We start from the raw sequence: 10,073 nt of genomic DNA, 5'->3' as shown, positions 1-10,073 counted from the left end.
GTCACCTTTTAGTACATTCTTTTCGAGTAGAGGTAGCTTTGTGATTTTTTTCTGTTGAGACCAAAAAAATGGGAGGATGTAATAGTAAGAAGAGAGGCAAAAGACTGAGGAATATACCCTCCTTATAGTCCCTTAGGTCAACTGCTAGAGAGATGAGATTCTAGAGAGGCCATGGAGGGATTAGATAAGGTCAAGATTATTCATTACTGTGTAGAAGTCTGGCCAGAGTTAGATGTGCAAGGAGGATGGCTGTGGTAGAGGATAAAAGACAAGTGGATGTGTCAACAGCTGAGTCACTATCTGACAGCTCGAGGAGATACTTATCCCGAGCAATTATTGTATGTGGCTTGTTGGCTAAAGAGTGTTATTGGGGATGAAGGTGTGTGAATTTGTAGGGTGCAGAGGAAGAAAGAGGGACTGAAAGAGGGGATGCTGGAGTTTGAGAGAGTAGTAAAAGGTGGGACCTCCTGGACTACTGGCCTCCCGATTCCCCTCCACCTTATCATCCTCTTCCTCAGACACCTCAATTGGCAGATCCAGCTTTTCCCCCGGCTGCCATCCCATTCCTGCCTCCTCTAATTCCTTCTTCTACCTCTTTGGCTTCCTCTGTGGTAGACCCGGTATGTCCCCTGGTGGCCACTCCCTCACCACCCCCTTTGGTTCCTCCAGTGGCTTCTGCACCACCACGAGTACATACTCCACCTGTTTCACTCTCCACCCCTTCTTCAGCTCCACTTAACATGCACTCAAGCTCTTCTCCCCCTCCTACTGCTGTCCCTTTACCTCCTCCTAACTGGGACACAAGTGTTCTCCCAGGTCCAAAACAAAGAGATGTGAGAAAACTCCTAGGCATGTTTGGATACTGCAAGTTATGGTTAGATCAATACACACAAAGTGTAAAATTTTTATACAGTAAGTTAGTAGGTCCAGACCCCATAATTTGGAAAGCAGAAGACGATCAACAACTGGAGAGCTTAAAAGACAAGTCATCTTCTGCCCCGGTCCTAAGCTTACGAGACCTCAGGAAGTGCTTTGATCTGTTTGTAAGTGCTGAAGAGAGTATAGCCTACGGTGTACTAACTCAAGAGTGGGGAAGCTGCAGGAAACCTGTGGCTTACATCTCCAAGTTGTTGCATTCAGTGGCTAGAGGCTGGCCAGTTTGTATACAAGCAGCAGCAGCAACCACAATCCTGATCGAGGAGACCCAAAAATTGACCTTATAAGGAAAAATTGAAGTACATACTCCTCACAATCTTAAAACAGTGCTGAACCAGAGAGCTCAGCAGTGGCCAACCAATGCAAGAATATTAAAATATTAAATAATACTGATGTACACAGATGATTTAGAATTCATCACATCAAATGCCCTCAATCCAGCACAATTCCTTATGGGAGAGCCTATAGAAAATTTAGAACATGATTGTCTTGAATTGATTAACCTTCAAACAAAAGTAAGAGAGGATTTAGAAGATCAGCCTCTAGCAACTGGAAGAATCTTGTTCATAGATGGCTCCTCAAGGGTAGTAGATGGAAAAAGAGATTCAGGTTATGCCATCATAGATGGAGAAATTTTACAAATTGATGAAAAAGGGAAACTACCCCAAAACTGGTCAGCCCAAAGTTGTGAAATATATGCCCTGAAAAGAGGATTAGACTTACTGGAGGGAGACCAGAGAACCATTTATACAGATTCCCAGTAAGCATTTGGGATAGTTCACACATTTGGGAAAATACAGGAGGAGCCTGGATATCTAAGCTCAAAAGGAAAAAGCTTAGCCCATGAGAACCTGGTCAAGTCTGTATTAGAATCATTACAGAAACCAACAGAAACAGCAGTGGTCCATATGAAAGAGCACCAAAAAGGAGACAATTTTGAAGTTAGAGGAAACCAACTGGCTGATCAGATAGCAAAGCAAGAGGCTTTAGAACCAGGGGATCCAGTGAAAGTTTTTAAAGCAGAGGCCTCACCTGACAGGGGAGAAAGAAGAGAGGAACCCATATTTAGTGAAAAAGAACAGGAAGTTATAAAAGATTTAAAGTTACACCAAAGGCAACCAGGGGAGTAGTTAATCTCGGATGGATGGGTGTTTTTAAACAAACACTTGTTCAGACAGTGCTAACAGTATTACATAATTGACCCACTGGAGAGTCCAAAGACTATGTGATCATTTCCTAAGAAATAACCTAAGCATAAGTGTAAATGACCTAGCAAAATCAATTACAAAAGAGTGTTTAATTTGTCAAAAAGTGAACCAGAATGTTATGAGAAAAGTAGCAGCCAGAGGGAGGGAATTAGCTCTGTTGAAGATTGCAATGCAAGATGTTTTCAATTACCATCTGTATGGCAGATTATCTTTTGTCAAGTGGGCAGTTTGCTTTATTTCTCTCTTTGAGTGACCACATTCACACCTCCCTTGGGAGGGGACATCTGCTGATAACAGACTACTGAATGTCACGGCATTACTGATAAGAATTATAACATCCCCTTGTGAGATGCTCTGCCCAGAGGGAGGAGCCAAGCATTGCTACCCAGATATAATCCAGAGATTTTGAGACACCAGCACATCTTTCTCCACGGGATTCCCAGAGGAACAGCAGCCATCTCTTCTTCCACTGAATCTTCAGAGGAAGAATACATCCTTCTCTACAGATCCCCCTTGCTCCAACAGAACCACACCTGATAATTCAGGAGGACTGCAGCCACATTTCCAATAGGACTGCCACCAACACCCTGACCCACAGGGTGTCAGGTTGGGTTCTGGACTCTCTCAGTGTTGTTCTAGTGTACTGCATTGTTTATTTTATTCTTTTTTTTTCTTTTCCCTATTAAAGAACTGCTATTTCCTGCTCCCATATTTTTTCCTGAGAGCGCCTTATTTAAAATTTATAGCAATTCAGAGGGGTGGGGAGGGTTACATTCTCCATTTCAGGGAAGGTTCCTGCCTTCCTTAGCAGACTCTAGTCTTTCCAAACCAAGACAGATTTTGGCACCCAACATGCAGCTAGAGGGCACAGAAACAAAAAGGGAATAACAGTTCTTGAATAATCTAATAATTTGTGTGTGTGCCGCTATAGAAACCTCATTAAGCGACACCATGTGGTCCAGCTTGCCCTGGTTTGGGTGGCACGTGATTGTGGCTGTATTTCTCCCATTTGTAGGCCCTTATCTAAACATGGGTCCTATAACCAAGGCTACTGTGTCTGTTATCCGGTTTGTTTTATGGGTGAATAAGGTGAGGAATTCATGGATTTTTAACTTCCTCTGGAAAGCAGGCACATGGATTCACAGCTATCACACACTAACAGTATGGTTTTGGGGTTACTTTAATAATGGCAACTGCTGTAAGGAAATGACACTGGGCGAAATCTTCTCCCAACCCTTTAGCCATTCCTTTGGGTTCACCCCACCAGTTTTTGAAGGGTTCAGTTCCACTCTGAATATTAATTATATCATACAGTGGCTAGTGTTGCTGATAAGCCTGTTCTATTTAGCATTTAGAGAGAAGGGGTGATTAACCTGGATAACCACCCTGACACCAACCCCAGAACCTAACACGCCACCAGAGTCTAGGGATGCTGCTGCCCCAGAACCTGACCCTGCCCCACAGCCCACCCCAGATGTGAACTACCCAGATTGGGTGGGGGGTCTGGTGAAGGAGATACATGAGATGGGCCAGATGCTGAAGGAATACACTTCCCCAGCTGGTGAGGAAACCTCTCCCTGCCTTGAAGAGGGAAAGTCTAATAGTGCAGCAGTGGAACCCACAGATGTTACAACTGTCCAGGTTCCAGCTGAATTGCAAAGGCATTTACAGCCAGCAGCAGTTGCCCCTCTAGAAACATGGAGATCTAAGATGAAAGCAGAGCGCCCAGATAGGGGAGGGCCCTCACAAGCCACCGGGGAGCCAGAGGTTGTAATCATCACCGAGTCCCTGATGTACGAAAGTCTCTGTAATCTGCACAAAGACATTGTACGACAGGGATGTGAGGTTTGTACAACCTGGCTACTTCAGGTCTGGGAAGTTATGGGTACAGGTGTCCAGCTGGATGGTGGTGAGGCAAGGAATTTGGGACTCTTGACCCAGGACTCAGGTATCAATCAGATTTTTGTAAGGGAGCCAGGGTCCCTTTCTCTCTGAGAGTGCCTTTTAATGAGTGTCAGAGAGAGGTTTGTCCACAGAGAAAGAATGCAGGAGCGCCACCATAGAATGTGCTGGAAGACCCTTGAGGAAAGGATCTAACAGCTGAGAGAAGTGGCAGAATTATTGGAGATACTCTTTGAGAGGGATGGATAGCATGATAATGACCCCAACAAGGTCAGGTGCCAAGGGCAAATGTTGTGGAGCCTGGCAAACCTGGGGCCATCACAATAACCCACCTTTATTGCAATAATTAATGCCCATATTAACCAAAAGACAGTGGGTTCTGTCACCAACAAGCTTAGAAACTGTGAGAGTGTGATCAATGACCCCATGCAGGATTATGTCTCTGCTGTTATTAAGGACCACAGAGGGAGATGAGGGAGGAGGTGAGGAGGAACAGTTCCCATATGGCACCAGTGCAAATCACAGGCTGCAGTCACGGCCCAACATTCCCCAGCTAGAGAGAGAGAGGGTACACCGTACGGGCTGACCTGTGGTTCTTCCTTCATGACCATGGGGAAGACATGGGAATGTGGGATGGGAAACCCACTTCTGTCCTGGCAGCACGGGTGCGTCACCTCAAGGAGGGAAACACCAACCAAGAGAGTTCCACTAAAGTGAAGGTAGCCTCAGCCTCCTGTGACCGAGCTGCCAGGTATAATCTGTCAGATCCCCTTGAAGGAACCTCTAGTATGTATGCCCAGGAAAGAAATGATAACCAGGGCTAGGGGGACACTGACTCTAGCCAGGAAGAGGCACAGCAAAAACAGATCTTCTGGATTGTGTGAACCCGATGGCCTGGCACATCAGAGCCACAAAAATATGACGCCTTATTTGATACTTGTGGCATTCACATTTTCTGAAAAATTCTGTCGCCCAGGATTTTTCTCCTGGGAAGCGGAGAAGTCTCAGAGAAAAAGGAAAACAATAATTATCTCATTTTCTTCTCCTGTGTTTTGTTCCTTTGGAATGTGTTTGGAGATTTTTTATCAACAGGTGATTGTTTCATTGGTTTCTGGTGTGTTTTCACTCATTGGTCAATTAGGGCCAAGCTGTGTCAGGACTCTGAAGAGAGTCACGAGTTTTCATAATTAGCTTTTTAGCATTGTGTAAGTATCCTTCCTGTATTCTTTAGTATGGTTTAGTTTAGTATTCTTTAATATTATATAGTATCTTAAAATAATAAATTAGCCTTCTGAAAACATGAGGTCAGATTCATCATTCCTTCCTTCATCAGGGTACCCCACTAATACAATGTGTGCAGTGTACCCTGATGCCATCAGGACATGTGGGGGCAGAACATGTTTCTGTTGCTGGGGTGAGGGGGGATCACAGCAATTGACCCTATTGGGAGCCCAGGTGAGCCTGACTGGGAAGAAGTGGCAGAAACATCCTATTGTGACTGGCCCAGAGGCCCTGCGGATTCTGGGCATAGACTTCCTCTGGAAAGGCTTTACAAAGACCCAAAGGGACTCAGATGGGCCTTCAGAATAGCTGCTGTAGAGGTAGAGGACATTAATCAATTAAACATCTTGCCTGGACTATCAGAAAACCCATCTGCAGTAGAAATCCTGAGGGTGGCAGAGCAACAAGTGCCAATTGTCACCAATTACACTGCCAGCAATATTGAACAAATCGAGATGCCGTGATCCGATCCACAGAATGATCCATGAGCTGGAGAGCCAAGGGGTTGTCAGCAAGACCCACTCACCCTTCAACAGTCCCATCTGGCCTGTGCACAAGTCTGACAGAGAATGGAGATTGACTGTGGACTATCGTGCATTGAATGAAGTGACTCCACCACTGAGCGCTGCTGTGCCGGACATGCTGGAACTCCAGTACGAGCTGGAGTCCAAGGCAGCAAAGTGCTTTGCCACTACTGACATTGCCAACTCATTTTTCTCCAGTCCTCTGGCAGCAGAATGCAGGCCTCGGTTTGCTTTCACCTGGAGGGGCATGCAGTACACCTGGAACCGACTGCCCCAGGGGTGGAAGCACAGCCCCACCATCTGCCATGGACTGACCCAGGCTGCACTTGAAAAGGGTGAGGCTCCAGGACACCTGCAGTGCATTGAGGACATCATTGTGTGGGGGAACCTGGCAATGGAAGTGTTTGAGAAAGGAGAGAGGATCATCCAGATTCTGCTGGAAGCCGGCTTCACCATGAAGAAGAGCAAAATCAAAGGACCTTCCCAAGAGATCCAGTTCCTGGGAGTGAAGTGGCAGGATGGATGGTGTCAGATTTCCACTGAGGTTATCAGTAAGATGCCAACAACGTCTCCATCAACCAGCAAGAAGGAAACACAAACTTTCCAAGGTGCCATAGGCTTTTGGAGAATGCATATCCAGATCGTGAGCCCTCTATACCTGGTCACCCACAAGAAGAACGATTTCCACTGGCCCTGAGCAGCAACAAGCCTTTGTCCAGATCAAGCAGGAGATCGCTCATGCAGTAGCCCTTGGCACAGTCAGGACAGGACCAGAGGTAAAGAACGTGGTCTACTCTGCAACCGGGAACAATGGCTTGTCCTGGAGCCTTTGGCAGAAGGTGCCTGAGGAGACTCGGGGTCGACCACTGGGATTTTGGAGTCATAGCTACAGAGGATCTGAAGCCAACTACACTCCCACAGAGAAGGAAATCTTGGCTGCCTATGAAGGAGTCCAGGCTGCCTCAGAGGTAATAGGCACTGAAACACAACTCCTCCTGGCACCCCGACTACTGGTGCTGGGATGGATGTTCAAAGGCAAGGTTCCTTCCACTCACCATGCCACCAGTGCTACATGGAGCAAATGGATTGCTGTTATCATACAGCGTGCCCATATAGGTAAACTGATTTGCTCTAGTATTTTTGAGGTAATTACAAATTGGCCTGAAGGTGAACATTTTGGTGTCACAGATGGAGAACAAGAACCAGTGACACAGGCAGAAGAAGCTCCTCCATATAACCAACTGCCACCAGAGGAAACAGGCTACACTCTTTTCACTGATGGTTCCTGTCGCATCGTAGGGATGAACCGGAAATGGAAAGCAGCCGTGTGGAGCCCCGCATGACAGGCTGCACAAGCTACCGAAGGAGAAGGTGGATCAAGCCAACTTGCTGAACTCAAAGCTGTTCAACTGGCCCTGGACATTGCTGAGAGAGAGAAGTGGCCAAAGCTCTTCCTCTACACTGATTCATGGATGGTAGCCAAGGCTCTGTGGGGATGGCTGGAGAGGTGGAAAAAGGCCAACTGGCAACATAGAGGAAAACCAATTTGGGCTGCTGAAGAGTGGAAAGACATGGCTACCAGGGTAGGGAGGCTACATGTGAAAGTCCGCCATGTAGATGCCCATGTACCCAAGAGTAGGGCCAATGAGGAGCACCAAAACAATGAGCAGGTAGACCAAGCTGCAAAGATAGGGGTGTCCAAAATAGACCTAGATTGGGAACATAAGGGAGAGTTATTCCTACCTCGATGGGCCCATGATGCCTCAGGCCACCAGGGCAGAGATGCCACCTATAAGTGGGCACGAGACCGAGGGGTGGATCTAACCATGGACAGTATTTCTCAGGTTATCCATGACTGTGAGACGTGTGCTGCCATCAAGCAGGCCAGGCGAGTGAAGCCCCTCTGGTACGGTGGGCGGTAGTCCAAGTACAAGTATGGGGAGGCCTGGCAGATTGACTACATCACACTGCCCCAGACACGCCAGGGCAAGCGCTACGTGCTGACCATGGTGGAAGCCACCACTGGATGGGTTGGAAACCTACCCTGTGTCTCATGCTACAGCCTGGAACACCATCCTGGGCTTTGAAAAGCAAGTTCTGTGGAGACATCGCACCCCTGAGAGGATCGAGTCAGACAACGGGACTCATTTCAAGAACAGCCTTATCAACACCTGGGCTAGGGAACATGGCATTGAGTGGGTGTACCATATCCCCTACCATGCACCAGCTGCAGGAAAAGTGGAGAGGTACAATGGACTACTAAAAACCCAGTTGAAAGTTCTGGGTGGGGGATCTTTCAAGAATTGGGAGCAGCATTTAGCAAAGGCCACCTGGTTAGTTAACACCCAAGGTTCTACCAACCGAGCAGGTCCTGCCCAGTCTGAGTCCCTGAATGTAACAGAAGGAGACAAAGTCCCAGTGGTACATATCAGAGGTTTGTTAGGGAACACTGTGTGGATCACCAGTGGTACATATCAGAGGTTTGTTAGGGAACACTGTGTGGATCAATTCTGCCTGGAGTACAGACAAACCCATTCGTGGGGTTGTCTTTGCTCAGGGACCAGGTTGCACATGGTGGATAATGCAAAGAGATGGAACAACACGATGTTGTTGTTCAGGGAGATCTGATTGTGGGGTAAGAATGATGTGCAATATCACTGTTCATTGGATGTTACTGCCATTGTCTGTACATTAAACCATACAGACATGAGATAGAGGGAAATGTGTAAGTGTTGAAGGTCTGAGCAAGTGATAGATGGAGCTTTAAGTGACTAAAGTGAAAAGGGGGAATCCTGCAGCTCTGTAATATAGGGCCTGGATTCAGTGGTCCAGTGTGGGGATGTGATGAAGGCATGATGGGTATTGCTTGTAATTTTGGGGAAACAGATGGAAATTTTGTATGAATAATGCATGATGTGTTGTAGTATGTTGATGATACGGGGATAAGGGGTGGAATGTCCTGGGGTGACGTTATGATGCTTGTACCCCAATCATCTGTTCTGTGCCTTTAAGACCAGCTCTGAAGAGTGGAAGTTTTGTTTGGGTTTCTCTTATCAGGGACACAGAGACAGGCAGTACATAGGGCTGTTTTCGCTTCTTGCTTTCGGCTTGCTGCTTTGCTTGCTCTCTTTTCTGCTCTCGCTTCTGCTCTGCTTTGGCCTCTGCTTATTAGCTAGTTTAGCTAAACAGTCCAAATTCCTTCCTGGACTGTTTCTCCTCTCCTGTTCCTGTGACCATCTCGAACCTGCTCCGACTGGGACCCGGGAACACCGAAGGTTTGGCTGCAGCAGCTGCCCCAGCGCCGGAGGGACTGAGAACAGAGCAACCACCCCCGAAAGAGACTTTCTGATTTTGTCATCATTCTCAGAGTGGTGTCATCGGGTATTATTCATTTTGTGTGCTGGGGGGTGCTGTGCCTGAAATAAACAGGTTCTTTCCACCTCTCTCCGAGGAATTTTTTCCCGAATTGGTTGGGGGGAGGGGCCGTGTGGGTTTTGCTTTCTGGAGGGGCCCTCCTTTGCAGATTCTTTAACAAATTTGCCCTAAACCAGGACAGTCCCCAAGGTCCCCAACATCCCCAGTGCCCCAATGTCCCCAGTGCCCCAATGTCCCCAGTGCCCCAACATCCCCAGTGCCCCCAATGTCCCCAAGGTCCCCAAGGTCCCCAAGGTCCCCAGTGCCCCAACATCTCCAGTGTCCCCAAGGTTTTCCAATGTCCCCAAGGTCCCCATCACCCCAACATCTCCAATGTCCCCAGTGTCCCATCACCCCAACATCTCCAGGGTCCCCAATGTCCCCAATGTCCAAACATCTCCAATGTCCCCCAGGTTTTCCAATGTCCCCAAGGTCCCCATCACACCAACATCTCCAATGTCCCCAGTGTCCCATCACCCCAACATCTCCAGGGTCCCCAACATCTCCAATGTCCCCAATGTCCCATCACCCCAACATCTCCAATGTCCAAACATCTCCAAGGTCCCCAAGGTTTCCAATATCCCCAAGGTCCCCATCACCCCAACATCTCCAAGGTCCCCAATGTCCCCAACGGCCCCAACACCCTCCATATTCGCAAGGTCCCCAAGGTCTCCAAGGTCCCAAACATCTCCAGTGTCCCCAAGGTCCCCATCATCCCAATGTCCCCAGTGTCCTCCATACTCCCAAGGTCCTCAAGGTCCCCAACATCTCCAATGTCCCCCAGGCCCCATCACCCCAGCTTCGCCAA

At 47.8% G+C, this 10,073-nt stretch overlaps 1 protein-coding gene across 1 annotated transcript in view; it reads right to left on the bottom strand.

Moving 5' to 3' along the window:
- Positions 1-4,578: 4,578 nt before the first annotated feature.
- The window catches only part of LOC134420873 (olfactory receptor 14J1-like), a gene marked incomplete at its 5' end in the record, with an annotated part of 44,888 nt that continues 39,393 nt past the window's right edge, over positions 4,579-10,073 (bottom strand). The window contains one exon of the mRNA XM_063161283.1: positions 4,579-4,599. Within this exon, the coding sequence (XP_063017353.1) occupies positions 4,579-4,599 (21 nt within the window). The remainder of the gene's footprint in view (positions 4,600-10,073) is intronic.

This window comes from Melospiza melodia, chromosome 7 (genome assembly GCF_035770615.1).
Source record: "Melospiza melodia melodia isolate bMelMel2 chromosome 7, bMelMel2.pri, whole genome shotgun sequence".
Lineage (NCBI taxonomy): Eukaryota > Metazoa > Chordata > Aves > Passeriformes > Passerellidae > Melospiza > Melospiza melodia.
This window is presented reverse-complemented; position numbering and strand designations above follow the sequence as displayed.